The sequence below is a fragment of the Dendropsophus ebraccatus genome, chromosome 1 (genome assembly GCF_027789765.1).
Source record: "Dendropsophus ebraccatus isolate aDenEbr1 chromosome 1, aDenEbr1.pat, whole genome shotgun sequence".
NCBI classification, from domain to species: domain Eukaryota; kingdom Metazoa; phylum Chordata; class Amphibia; order Anura; family Hylidae; genus Dendropsophus; species Dendropsophus ebraccatus.
Window position 1 is genome coordinate 192334087 of NC_091454.1, and position 14882 is coordinate 192348968.

The 14882-nt window shown below is 41.2% G+C and overlaps 1 protein-coding gene across 1 annotated transcript; it reads right to left on the minus strand.

The window, feature by feature from the left end:
• Window positions 1-55: 55 nt before the first annotated feature.
• On the minus strand, window positions 56-10007 carry LOC138783144 (gastrokine-2-like). Its single transcript, XM_069957484.1, has 6 exons — window positions 9939-10007; window positions 8329-8379; window positions 6989-7126; window positions 4363-4473; window positions 1214-1352; window positions 56-330 (listed from the first exon to the last, which is right to left on the minus strand). The coding sequence occupies exons 1-6, from the start codon at window positions 9948-9950 to the stop codon at window positions 242-244; spliced, it is 540 nt and encodes a 179-aa protein (XP_069813585.1). The 5' UTR covers window positions 9951-10007; the 3' UTR covers window positions 56-241.
• Between the last annotated feature and the right edge of the window lie 4875 nt (window positions 10008-14882).

Below are 14882 nucleotides of genomic sequence, written 5' to 3' on the forward strand. Positions count from 1 at the left end.
CGGACATAAGATATTTCTCCACATTTAAAGACGAAGTAAAGGTAATACTACTATATAATTTCAATTACTTGTTTATTGGCTGATTAGGATACAAAAAAAAAAAACACAATGACTTTTATTATTATTGGTCTGTAACCATAGCATGTTACACATAATCTACTGGTTCATCCCTTGCAGCTGGCTAGTCAGGTTTTAATGTTAACAGCACAGAAGTGTTTGTAGATGTTGGACAGACTGAAGATTAAAAACTGAATCCTCCACAGAGACCAATCCGTATGAAGAAAAAATGAATACCAGCACATGCGCTAATACCAAAACTACGCTGTGGACCTGTGGAAGAGAACATTGTGTCATTTGTCCTGTATTTATTGGGCATTTATTATAAAATCTCTAGGTTCACTTTGAAGTACTATGCAGACTATGGCTATGTTCAAACAACGGATGGAATGGAATGAAATCCCAGCCTGAGTGTATATGCACGAAAAAACTGACATGTCAGTTTTCTGCAGCCGCTATTCATTAAATAGCTGACACACACAACATGTCAGTTCACACAATGGAGAGTGCGGCTCCAGCCGCATGCACCATTGTGTGCAGAGGTGAATTGGGATGCGGGCGCACACAGGTGTGCCCGCATCTGAATTCACCAGAGATGAAGATCATTCAGACGGTACTGCAGTACCGCCCCGGATGATCTTCAGTAACACCGGCCGTTCTGTGACCCGGGCGGGTCACAGAACGGGCGGTGTTATACGTAGTGTGAATCCAGCCTATGGGTTGAAAGAATCACACGTTTTCTTTAGTAATTTTCGAGTTATAGCAATAAAAAAACACCTTGGTAATGAAGAGGGTGTCTAGTGAGAAAATACCCATGATTTCTGGGAAAAATTTATAACACCCGAAACCTGTAATGATCAGCTATTCACCAAAGCGGCAGTGAAATAAAGCAGGGAGCAGAGGCTTCTGTACATTGTGTGGTGCTCGTTCTGAGTTATTGTAACCTTCATTCACTTTAGTAGTAGCTGAGCTGCAGTAACGCTGCTTGGCCACTACACAATATATGGTGCTGTCTGCTTCCTATTCAATTTCACCGTATATGTCAGCACTGCAGCTCTAACAAACAGGTGGTCAGTGGGGGGAAGTGGTGTCGGCATAAAGGATATATACTGACAGATATACATAGCCACAACAAGACAAGCACTTGTGTACTCACGAGGGTATTCACGAGCCCAGTAGGTTGGAACTCCCCAACAAAGGCTTTTCACAGCGTTACCAAACTGGCCCACATCAGACACTTGCTGGTTAGTCACAAAGTAATGTTTGCTCAGCTCTTCCAGCTCCTTCTTCTTTTCCTATAGTAGGGAAAACATTAACATTAATATCAAAACCACATTAGAGGGTCTATGGCAGAGATCTCCACAACTCTGCCCCTCCATACATCTCCTCCCTCATCTCTACCTACCATCCTTCCTGTGCTCTACATTCTGCTAATGACCTTACACTAACCTCTTCCATAATCAGAACCTCTCACTCCCGTCTCCAAGACTTATCTCGTGCTGCACCAGTTCTCTGGAACTCCCTACCCAAAAAGCTCAGACTAATCTCAACACCCCCAGTTTCAAGCGTGCCCTGAAGACATTTCCTAATCTCATCTCCCTCTCTGCTATCCCTTCTGCTTCCTCTCCATAACCTCTTTGGTACCATCTACTTTGTACTTGCTACCTTAGTTTAGAAAATGGCTTGTGACTGGTTTGCCCAAACACCTATAGGCACTTTGAGATTCTATGTACAATGACTGGAACATCGACAAATAAAGCCCTTGTTGCCTCTTGTATCACCCCCAGTCATCCTAGTCTGTACGCTCTCGAGAGCAGGTCTCTAATTCTGTATTTTTAATTTCATTTTAATTTATTCATTGTATAATTTAATATAAATAAAACCTGTACTGTATTTATATATTTAAATAAGCGCTGCAGAATCTGTTGGCGCTATACAAATAAATAAATATTATTATTATTATTATTATTATTATTTATCTCTTTCAAAGGCCACCAACATTTATTCTAAAAGGATACAGGCCACAATACGGCCCATAGAAGGACTGGGATATTTTAGAGTGGTTTGATGATAGCTGGGATAGGCCATGGGAAGATCCCTACGTCATAGATCATGTGCTTGAGGGAGTCAGCCCCCCTCCCCTACGTCCCATCATCTCGGGGGTTGGCTCCCTTAATGAGAAAGTTTGTGCCTGGTTAGACTCGTTGCTTCAGCCCCTGGTAGTGAGAGTACCAGGGTATTTAAAGGATTCGGGCTCAGTGTTGAATATTTTAAAAAATTTTGTGTGGGATATTAATCTTTCTTGGTTGAGTTGTGACGTGACAGCATTATATTCGTCTATACCCCATGACTTAGCCATCACAGCTTTGTCACATCACTTGTACAAATACAGCAGGTACAGTCATGAACTAAAAGAATTCATTGTTGATCTAACCACATATTTATTGAAACACAATTATTTCTCCTTCAACAATGATTTTTTTCTGCAGACCAAAGGAGCTCCTATGGGGGCCAAATTCTCCCCAACCCTAGCAGGTCTCTATATGGCATGGTGGGAGGAACAGTATATTTATACTCCAACTAATCCATTTCTCCACCATATTAAATGGTACGGCCGCTTTATAGATGACCTGCTATTGGTTTGGGGAGGTGAGGAGAAGCAGGCATGCCAGTTTGTCCAACACATAAATAACAATGCATTTAATTTATCTTTCACTCATTACTTCCACAAAACAGAAATCACCTTTTGGACATTAATTTACATGCCTTGGTTCCCAAAAAAGCTGTCACCACTTCTGTTTATCGTAAGCCCACTGCAGGAAACACCATACTACATGCCACAAGTGAACACCCCCTCCACACCATACAGGCTATCCCAGTAGGAGAATTCACGAGGGTGAAGCGTATATGTTCAGACAGCGCGGTTTTCAGGACACAATGCAAAGAGACTGCTACCCGCTTGGCCAAAAGAGGCTATAATAGACAGATAATACGCAGAGCTGAAGGCATTGTCTCCACTAAAAAACGGGAATCCTTGCTGTCAAAATCAGCCAATAACGCACAATGTGTACAGGAGTCACCTACTCCAATCACATTTTCCACCACATATTCACCCCAATACAAACAAATTGTGGATATCCTCAAGAAAAGATTCCTATCCTGCGGCAGGATGAAGCCCTATCCGAGATTCTGGATCAGGGCTTCAGGTGCGTACCACGCAGAGGTAGATCACTAAGGGATTTGTTGTCACCAAGTATTCTGCACCCTGAGATACCGCAAACTAGCCGCAAACTTATGGGCTGTTTCAGATGCGGAGATGCACGCTGTCCAATTTGCAAGTTTGTGTCACACAATAAGGGAATCTTCAGTGACAGCTCTGGGGAAAAAAACTCTGAAATTAGGGATTTCCTAAACTGTAATAGCGACCACATAATCTACACTATCAATTGCACGGCTTGCAAATTATCTTATGTGGGATGCACCATAAGAAAATACAAACAACGTATAAGTGAACACCTCACAAGTATCAGAAAACAACACAAAACGAATGTATCAGGGGCAGCGAAACATTTTATTGAAACTCACAGAGGGGATGTCAGCACCTTCAGCACATGTGCCATCATAAGGGTTAAAAAACCACCAAGAGGAGGTGACTGGCATAAACAGGTCTTACATAAGGAAGCAGAAATGATCTTCCGCCTGGATACCAGGCATCCAAAAGGCCGGAATTACAGAAATGACCTACTTTATCATTACCTATAGTTTTATATCCTTTTGTACCTTAGCATGCACTTTCACTCTATAAGTACTTTGGGATTGTTCCCGTTGCATATGTAATTAGTGGCAGTTGCATTTATGCTAAACCTGTGTTGCTCAAGCACATGATCTATGACGTAGGGATCTTCTCATTGGCTGGTCACCTGTTTTTATTCGTTACGATACTCACTTGATATTAGACCATGATTAAGCGCAGTAGCGCGAAACGCGTAGGTCCTGCTATGCCGACCGCTGAATTTTAAACATGCACGAATAAAAGTTATGTTTTAAACATTTCTACGTCCAGGAGTGCCGTCTTCCACACCCCTTCCTCTCAGCCTAGTCTTGCATGAGGCGTCTGGCCAACGCCTCGAAGATCGAGCACCCTCCCCAGCCCTGCCTGTTGCTGTTACAACTACTATGGTGAGCTGTATCTCCTTTCTATTTATTTTCATGCTTGCTAATTTTTCAGGCCATGCAAATATAAGGAGGTCAATGGTGTCCATTTTTCCTCCCAAACATCTTTACAGATGGGGCACCAATAGTTACCCGTTTAGAGTGAATATAGTTATTTATCCATCCAAGAGCTGGGAAGGTAGCGATATCCATGTGTGCCAATACACAGATTCCTCTGTAGGGCATTTGGTAGGCAATTATGTTCTGGAAACAAAAAAAAAGGATTGGTCATTTTTATTGGAAGTATTACATTGAAGCAGCTAATAACCTTGTTCCTGAAATAGTATCTCAAGTATTAATTAAACCTGTTTCAACTCAATACCTGTACAAAATAAACCACCTGTCTACACACAGTGAATCACAATCCAAATTCTCCACTACAGCCAAGACCAAAGAGCTGTCTAAAGACACCAGGGACAAAATTGTAGATCTGCACAAAGCTGAGATGGGCTACAGGATAAAAGGCAAGCAGCTTGGTGAGAAGGCAACAACTGTTGGCCTTATTATTAAAAAATGGAAGAAACACAGGATAACTGTCAATCTTTCTCGGTCTAGGACTCCATTCAAGATCTCTCCTCATGGGGGAAAGATGATTCTGAAAAAGGTCAGGAATCAGACCAGAACTATATGGGAGGACCTAATCAATGACCTGAAGATAGCTGGGATCATACTCTCAAATATTACTGTAAATAACACACTACACTATCATGGATTAAAATTCTGAGGGGCACAAATTTCTTCCTGCTCACACCAGCACATGTCCAGACCAGTTTGAAGTTCACCAATGACCTGGATGATCCAGAGGAGGCATGGGAGGAGGTCATGTGGTCAGATGAGACTACAATAGAACTTTTGGTATCAACTCCACTTGCAGTTTTTGGAGAAAGAAGAAGGATGAGTACAACCCCAAGAAGACAATGCAGAAAAATTATTTAAAAATCATACAATGGGATTTTCTGGATTTTTAAAAAAATAGATTCTGTCTCTCACAGGTGAAGTGTACCTACGAAAAAAAAGTACAGATGTCTTCATTCTTTGTAGGTGGGAAAACTGGCAAAATCAGCAGTGTATCAAATACTTCCCTCACTCTGTGTGTGTGGTGTCCTACCATGGGTGTTACTATTATATACACCCTTCATAAAAGTCTGTACTTATTGTACTTATGTGGTGATGAAAGTAGTGATAAAGTTTCGCCACTAGATGTCGCTGTATTAGATATGTATGTTCAGATGCTGCATAGCTGAAGTTTATAAAGGGTTATTGTTTCTTTGTATGTCTATGGATCTGCACAACAACAGGAATCTGTACTTCTTCTCTCCTATCACCTCTCTCTTTACTTCTTCTGTTAGCACTCTTCACCCACTCACAGCGCACCTTAGATGCTGGGAGATAGGAAGTCATGTAGGAGACAGGAAGAGAAGTTCAGTCTTAGCTAGAGCCCTGTATGGGAAGGAAGCAAGACAGTACACAGCTAACAGTTTCTTCTCAGTGATGCTACCCAACACTATGCAGTGTTAAGCCCTCTTAGGAGAGGACAAGTCAGAGACAACCTCAACCCAACCAACAGAGCAGGAAAGTATTTACAAAAGCCACAGAAGCTAGGAACTGATCCAGATAGAGCAAAGTTGTAGTAAGCCTATGAACTCTATCTCGCAGCGCGGGTGTCAGCAGGGAAGCCTCAGGTAACAAGGTCTGGGGCCTGTGTTCTCTTCTTCTTCTAAGTATTCTACCGCATCGTCCAACATCCCGGCAGAGCACAGTACTACTTGGGTTGAGACTCTCACGAGATCCTCCTCTCTGCTACTCTGCTTCTCTGCATCACTCTACAAGCTACTCAGTCAGTACAACTATATTAATCATGCTATTCCTGTCGCAGATTCGGTTGCTGTATTGCCAAGTATATATCTACAAGTGTATTATCCAGTGCTTTATGAAGAGAAACGTCATAATTGTGTATCCTACTGCAAGCACGTATCCCTCAGTAAAAACAGCTTTATTTATGGTAAAGAGACTCTGTGATTCTTCGCCTTACACCGACACAGTATACACCACAACCTTGGGACACTTTCCCTTTCTGTGGGTGGTGGATCCGATAGTCCGGGAGAGTCACTATTCTACTTAGGTAATCCGTGATTCCACTAACCCAAGGGACCCCGTAGAAGCCCAGCAGGACACTGACCACAGGGGAAAAAGGTACAACCAGCTTTGTAAAATAAAAGCAGGCGTGCCCTCACACCTGTGTGCCCAACCGGCACTGGCTCACAATATAACACCTCAAGGTCCGGCTGTATCTCGGCCAACCACCAACGGAGTGGGGTCACACCTCACCACCTAGCAAGTGATCGGCCGCTCCTCCGACACAACACCTCAGGGGTTCACCACATGTGTGCGTTCATGTGGACTGGTAATGAGAGATGACTCTACAAGCAAATTGCGCATGTAAATGCCTTAATCCCCTATGGGGCCTAACTAATAGCAGGACTTGTAAAAGGGCCCTCACTCTAGATTCATTCAGTCAACTCTATTGGGAAAGCCTGTATGATTTCTTCAGCAATAACTCACACCCAGGACTGTCTCTGGCTATTGTAGCTCAGTCCCATCAAAATGAATGTGTAATACCAAACACAGCTCTACACAATCTGGCACTGTTTCTTGAAGACATCACCTACAGTACTAATAAAGCATTTATACTATTAATAAATGCCCCCCAGCCTCCTACCTGGCTGTAATCAAAGACGGCATGGGCTGACTCTGTTCCAGAGAAAACATTTACTACAGCAACCTTGACTTCCTCATTGACGTTTATGGTGTGGTATTCGTGCCGACCATTATCTCCAGTGCCATAGTATTGGTAATACTGCAAAACACAAGAATGCATGCACTGTATGTATACTATGTTATACACTATTATCAAATATGAATTAAAATATAAATGAAATGGGTCTAGGACCGGTATCTGTACCCCAACATTGAGTCCAATGTTCCTTAAAGTCTACATAAAGAGCTAAGATCAGCGTTAGGAAAACCTAAGCAAATGCAAGTGCACAGTGGGCTTTGGTGGTCTATGATGATCTACTGTAGGTTAGGGATGTGGAACCATCAGCCCTCCAGCTGTTGCTAAACAACAATTCCCATCATGCCTGGACAGCCAAATCAAAAGCTTTGGCTGTCCATGCATGATGGGAATTGTAGTTTTGCAACAGCTGGAGGGCCGAAGGTTCCCCATTCCTGATCAAAGGTAACTTAAAGAGGCACTGTCGTGTTTTTTTTTTTTTTTTTGCAGAAATCAATAGTTTAGGTGATTTTAAGAAACTTTGTAATTGGGTTTGATGGGCAAATATGTCATTATCTGCATTTAAAAACACTTTCCCCAGGCCCCCCCCCCCCCCTCCCTCCTCTCTCTCATTATCAGGAAATCTCGACTCTTTTACATTAGTCGTGCCCTGTGTAATCTATGGAGAGGGGAGGAGGGAGGAGGGAGATTAGTCGCCAGGAGAGAGCAGAGAACAAAGGATTACACAGCAGGACCTGTGTGAATGTCGGTATTCAGAGGTCAGAGAGGTCAGTAATGAGGAGAAAGCCCAGTCATGTAGTTGTAAATTAACTCTTTGTTGTCTTGTTTTGGTGCCTCATCTCACTCCACTCCTCCCCTCTCCATAGACAACCATGAAGACAGGGGGGAGAGCTTCAAACTGCTTTTTCATGATAAAAATGCATTTTTCGGCTAATAAACCCATTACAAAGTACTATTGATTTCTGCAAAATAAATAAATAAAATTAACGACAGTGACACTTTAAGCACTGAGGAATCTGTTGGTGCTATACAAATATTATTATTATTATTATTATTATTATTATTATTAACTGTGCTCTTGAATAGAACTGGATTAAACGGTAGAAAGAAAGGACCTTCAGTAATTATTACTTCCAGTACAGGACAATTTGTATAGATGGTGTCATGTAAATTACAGCAACATATTGTTGACCAGTGCTCTATGTGAGATGCCACAAAAGGCTCATAATACAATTTAATATATTAATACGATAACAATCTCTTACATCTGCCAGCAGTGGGTTTATGAAGGCGGCCAAAAAGGCCAGAAGCAGCAGCTGTGGAAAGAAGAAATAGGGAAAATTATATTAGGAATGGGCACCATGATATATGATTAGTCAGACACACTGCTGCTATTTGTTTTCTTTTTCTCTGACCTTAAAGGGAATTTCCACCTTTTATCTTACACCATTTTTAGATTTAGAATGCTGTGCTTATTCATTTTTTACTATTTCCTTAGAACGATTGGCAATACTCTGCATAGCCATATGTGTTTTACTATACAAAGCTCCAAATTTACTGCATAGAAATTTACTTAGAAATTATTATTCTGGCTGCCTGGAGTGGCCACTAGAGGGGGCTTAGGAGCTCACTGAATACTGGTTATTCATTAAGTTTAATAATAACAATGTATGCAAAAAAGCTTCTAAGTTCCCCTCAGTTACAGCTGCATACAACCAACCTGTTATATTTTAATTCTATTTTTATACAGGGGAAACAGCCTGTATCTGATATTGCAGGTTAGCCCTATTTATTGCTAATCCTACTTATAGTGCCTGCAAAAAAAACTAAATAAAGCCGATGATAAACTATAGAAATTTCCGAACCTTCCTGGCCAACCCTTACTAATTTCACCTAATAATTATATTATTTATGAGAATGCGGGCTGCTTACATCAAATATAAACACCAGGCTCTATTAATAACCCTTAGTTGCAGTTTTCTTGCGCTTCCTTATTTATATAGAGCCTAATTGATTTTCTGGGCTCTGCAATCTTACAGTCAGGACTTTGCCATATGATCAGCATTACCGGGCTTCATTGCAGGTGTTTTCATTGTTATAAGCAATGAGATTAAGCCTGGTAGTGCTGATCACATGGCAAAGCCCAGGGAAAATTTGCAATGAGGAGAACATTTTCCTAAGTTTTGGACCTACTCCTAAAAACTGATCACTAAGACCCGCTGTGATAAAGACATATAGCCAGGAAGAGAGAGCTGTAGCATCACGATCCACTCCCTGAAGCCTTCCAACAATTCCAACGATGTAGCCTCAAAGACTTACATTGACGAAATTAGCTCTCCCCGACTATATCTACTGATCGCAGTGGGTCTCAGCAGTGAAATCAATAACTTTTGATGTTCCGGATGTCAAAAGTTCTTTATCATGCCAACATCAAGGTCATGTACTTCTAATAATCTAATACTTTTAACAGTTTTGGTAAATCTGAGTTGCTGAGTATCCGGTGGGTACTCAGTAAGTTGCTGAGTGGCAGGTACCTTACAGAGACACCACTGTAAATTACCAGGGACTTACATATAAAAAAGAGTCTAACCTAATGAAGTAATACACGGTACAACACATCACCTCTTGCTAATAACCTTTGTGTCTGTCCCGTGTTGGAGAGAACTCAAACTCAACCTTGCCTCCCTTTACTGTTTAGCAATGCAACGTGGATGGCGGTCCTCTTGGACTCTACATAATATTACACCTATTACTATACCTATATATATATATATACTAGAATTTTGACTTTTTATCCTTCTATATGCCATAAAAACAACACCAGAAAACAGTATATAATGCATCTGTATTATGGGTCAGCTTTTATGTCACTTACCATTGTGCCCATTCTTAGTGTTGCCTTCGGGTCAGCAATGGAGGGTAGTCGTGCTCCGCACTTTTATACGATCCTCCGGCACCATGTAACAATGGGGTGAGATAAGCCCAAGAGATCCAATCTGTGATACACCCTGTAAACCCTTTGATACATGTTTGTTAAATAGGATTGGTTTAATATTCCACTGTTATGACCCTTTCCCTCCATAGACACAAGAGACGCCAGGTATCCAACAGAACTGCAAACAGAGGGTGTGGAGTTGTCATGGAAAATGGAATGGGTATTTAATGAAAAGGAGAAAATATACAGTGGCCCAAAAAGTAAAGACATCAATCACTATCTGGTAGTGTAAAGCGATAAATAATAGGTAGGTCTCCTAATCACACTGCCCAGAAGTGCCGCAAAACGGGGATAATCATATAATAAATCATCATAAATAAAATATTATATTACATGGGGGTTCTTACAGGAACACTAAAGGTCAAGCAATAGCACACATATACATCCCAAAGACAACATACTGTAGCTATGATATAATTTGGGGTGATATAATAATGTGTGAAAATATACTATTTGGGGGGGGGGGGGATTTACGAAGACCGCCGTACAAGTACGCCGGTCTTATATTAAGCCCTGCCCCCTTTTTTGCAGCAGGACTCACTAAGAGGCGTACGCCTCTTAGTAAATCTGGCCGGCCGGGTGCATTATGATTTGCGTCTGCAAGCAGACTTAAATCATGATAAATGAGGAGCGAAAGGAGGCCACGCCTCCTCCTCACCTTATCACGCCCTTGCAAGCTCCGCCAGCCCGCTCATCGGGCGAGCGGGGCGCACGGAAGTTGTACGCCGGGGAGAAGGGGCGAATCTGCCCCTTCTCCCTGCCGTACGCTTGTGGTGTACGCTTCGTAAATCCCCCCCTATGTGTGAAACATACTTCTATATATTAGTTATACAGCTACTTAACAATACCAACATACAAGGAACAAATATTATCACATACATATTTTGTCATTATACTGTTACTGAACAAATTCAGTATACTGAGACCAACGTTACCAATAATATCAGCATAGAAGGGAAAAATTTTACCACTAGACCATGATACAAAGTACTACTACAGAAACTGAGTAATACCAACATACTGTTACTGTTAGTAAGAGAAAACCAACAGCCCCCCATACAGTGCACATATAGTGGTAGATACCAGCACAAGATCTGTGAACCATATACTATATTTAATTGCATACATTGACCATATAGAAGTAAATATCAGCTCTATACAGTATATGTACACCATATTAGTGATTACATACACTGACCATACAGAGGTATATACTAGCTCTACAAAGGATACGTATAACATATAAGTGATTGCATACAGTAACCCTAGAATGGTAGATATCAGCTCTTTAAAGGATCTTTACACTGTAAGGCTATGTACAGACACTGTAAGAGACCGGCTGTTCTGTGACCCGGCCGGGTCACGGAATGGGCGGTCTCAGAAAAGATCATCCCGGCCGGTACTGCAGTACCAGCTGGATGATCTTTAGCGCCACTGAGTTCTGATGCGGGTGCACACTCCCACTGCACACAATGGAGCGTGCGGCCGGAGCCGCGCGCTCCATTGTGTGAACTGCCAGGGTTTTCTGCGGCCACTATTCGTTGAATTGCGTTGAATGTCAGTTTCTTGCGGCGCTGCTAGGGATCCCGGCCGGAGTGTATACTATGTGTATACACTCCAGCCGGGATTTCTTTAGCCTTCAGTACAATGTAAGTTCTGTACTAATCACAGCCGTTGCAACAACGGCCGTGATTACTGTAGAACTTACGTTGTGTGAACATGGCCCTAATAGTGATTTAATATAGTGAGTATACTGTATAGTGGTGATACTAGCACTGCACAGGATCTGTATAATAAATGATTGCATAGAGTGACCCTATAGTGGTAGATGGAAGTGCTACACAGGCTGCACAGACTGTAAGTGATTACAGTGCAGTTACATTCAGTAACTTCCCTGATCAGATTTATCATCTTTTTATTTCTTTCCCATCTATCACAGACCTCCATGATGATTTTTCCCATCCATGACTCATATCTGCAGAATCTGTTGGACAGACATCACAGGCACTGCCCTTTTCCAGTATGATCCTCACTTTTTCCCAACCCACAGTTCCCCAAATGGTAATAATAAACACAAAGGTACATAGGGCCAAAAGCCCACTAGAATCTAAATATTCCCCGTACACTAAAAAAACATAACTTTTACTTGTGTATCTAACTAAAATAATATGAACATACTTACATAACATATTATTTTACCAGGATACAAATTATTTGCTTTTTCAGCATTTTTGCTTTTGCTAATGTTCTGTTTTTATGTTGGGAGACCAGGGTATTCATAGGGACACTGTAAGGACAGTGAGGGATAGTTTGTCCGCTGATAGCTTAGACTATAGGAAGAGGAAGATTAGGAACAGGTAGTGAATACCAGCCCTTAAAGAGAATCTGTCACTAGGTTTATTCTGCCTTAAATGAGGGCAGCATAAGCCTAGTGACTTAAATGAACAGATTGGTGCATTACTTACATCATTCTGTTTAGCCATTCCCCTAATATGCAGGAGAATAGGATTTTTGCCACACCCTTCCCCCCACCCTCTAGCTGATGATTGACAGCTGACTGCCTATACGCAGCATGGATAGATAACTAACAATCAGCAGCTGGTGGGCGGAGTTTCCTGCTTCTCACGAATATCTAGGACTACTGGGCTCATGCACATAATGGAGAGAACTACTTATTGACCATGTTATTCAGGAGGATATCTCCAGATCAGCTACACAGAACAATGTAAGTGATACATCATTCTGTTCAGCTTCTCTGTCACTAGTTTATGCTACCCTGAGATAGGACACTCTCTTTAAATATCCTGTTATTGTCATCTTCTGCCTCATTGTTGTTTTACTATATAGTAGCATTGTTGCACTCTCTAAAATAGACCCCAGATCTAGAATGAGGGTTAAGTTTGGGTGTGGGTATATTTCTCTGTAAATCATTTAAATTTTGAGTGGAATCACCCTTTTAATATGTATAATGGAATACAGCCCTTTAAATGTGGCTTGAGGCGAAGCAGGAACTGGCAGAAAAACGAAGCAAATGCCTTGTATATTCATTAAGTGTGGCTCATCTGGCAGCGCCTCTGTATTTCCTATGTAGAACTATAGCGTTCTATGCCTCGCAGCACAAATATCTATTTTATTACTTAAAGATTTTTTTGGGTGTAATTTTAGAACAATTTCTGCTGTTTTCAATAAAGATACAAAACAAACCCCAATATGTATTTTATTGTCCCACTTTATGAGTATAACACTTCTTATTCAATTATTTTTTTAGAATACAAATTGTATTCATTATTATTAAAGATTTGTTAAAGTACTAAATCACTTAAATTAACTGAACTTAGAAATCTTAGGAAGGCAAAAGGCTGCAATAGCTTTAAAAAAGGGCACTCCAGAAAAAAATGTTTTCAAATTAATTTGAGTCAGTTTTATAGATTTGTAAACTACTTCTATTTAAAAACTGAAGTCTTCCAGTACTTATCAGCTGCTGCATGTCCTGCAGGAAGTGCTGGTTTTCCAGTCTGACACAGTGCTCTCTGCTGCCACCTCTGTCCATGACAGGAACTGTCCAGAGCAGTACATAATCCTCATAGAAAACCTCTCCTGCATGGACAGAGGTGGCAGCAGAGAGCACTGTGCCAGACTGGAAAGAATACACCACTTCCTTCAGGACATTTAGCTTCTATAGCTGTTCTTTTCTGCTCGGGATCCAGGGAAACATTTGGTTGAAGAAAGGTTGTGGTAAAATTTAGGTTATGTTCCCAAAACATTTTTTGAGGCTGTATTTTTGGACAGCCATCATTTTGAGTATTTTTTATTTTTTAAAGTTTCGGCTATAAATAAAGGGCATATTCACTCTTTTTTAAAGAACTGACGTCTGATTTCCCATTGACTTCAATGGGATGCATTATATTTTTGAAATTATGGCCGTATTTTGCCATAAGGCAGATAAGGCAGTGAGGAAGGTAAGGTAGTGAGGACCTGTGAATTTCCTTGCTTTTCACAGGCAAGTTTTACTGTATTTAGTTTTTTTTTTGTGTGTGTGAATTTGCCATCGTTTTTTTCATCCGAATTTTCGTGTATGTTCTTTTTTCACATTACCTTTATACTGTGATACATACTCGTGCGGCAAAAAAAAAAATGTTTACAATTAATAAGATCCAGTCGTGAGCACTTCATTACCTTTTTATGATTCACTTGAAAACAATCTAAGCCATGTGTCAGTTCTAGGAAAGGGACATTTTAATGCGGAGAACATGTGCTTTGTGTGGCTTGGCAAGAAAAACCAAAACAAAGGCTTGGCCTGGTGTATATTATCTACATTGAAGAAGATGACAAAAAATGCATGCTGCTCAGGTTTAAATTAAGGATTGCTGATGCCAAGTACTGGCTAGAGGGTGCCACGGGGTCATTATCAGAAGACCAAAGAGAAGATGTCATACAGAGAAGCCAACCAAGAGGTAGTGGTCAGAACCAAAGCTACCAAACTTGACCATCAAAACAGATGCATAAAAACATATTTTTTTCTATACAATGTTATACCCAGCATTTACTGTACATCACCTACAGCCTATAGCACAGAGGAATTACCTAGGCTGAATCCCAGAATTCCAGTCGGTACCCGGGCTGTCTCCTCCTTCCCCACGGATCAGGAAGGCATCAGCAATCAAATGCGGAAGGTTCGTGAATTTTCTAGTTCAATCGAACCTAGGATTTCCCGAGGTCCGATCAACTCTATAGAAGTGAACTGGCCCAGTGGGCTAAAAAGCACTCAGGAGCTAGGTTCACACTATGTAAAAATGACGGCCGTCTTTCATAACAACAGCTGTC

What these genes read in the sequence shown, in the direction of transcription:
- LOC138783144 (XM_069957484.1), bottom strand. An exon ending in TAAACCCACTGCTGGCAGAT is followed by an intron (nt 7,127 to 8,328) that starts GTAAGAGATTGT and finishes TGTGTTTTGCAG; the next exon opens with TATTACCAATACTATGGCAC. An exon ending in CCGTCTTTGATTACAGCCAG is followed by an intron (nt 4,474 to 6,988) that starts GTAGGAGGCTGG and finishes TTTTGTTTCCAG; the next exon opens with AACATAATTGCCTACCAAAT.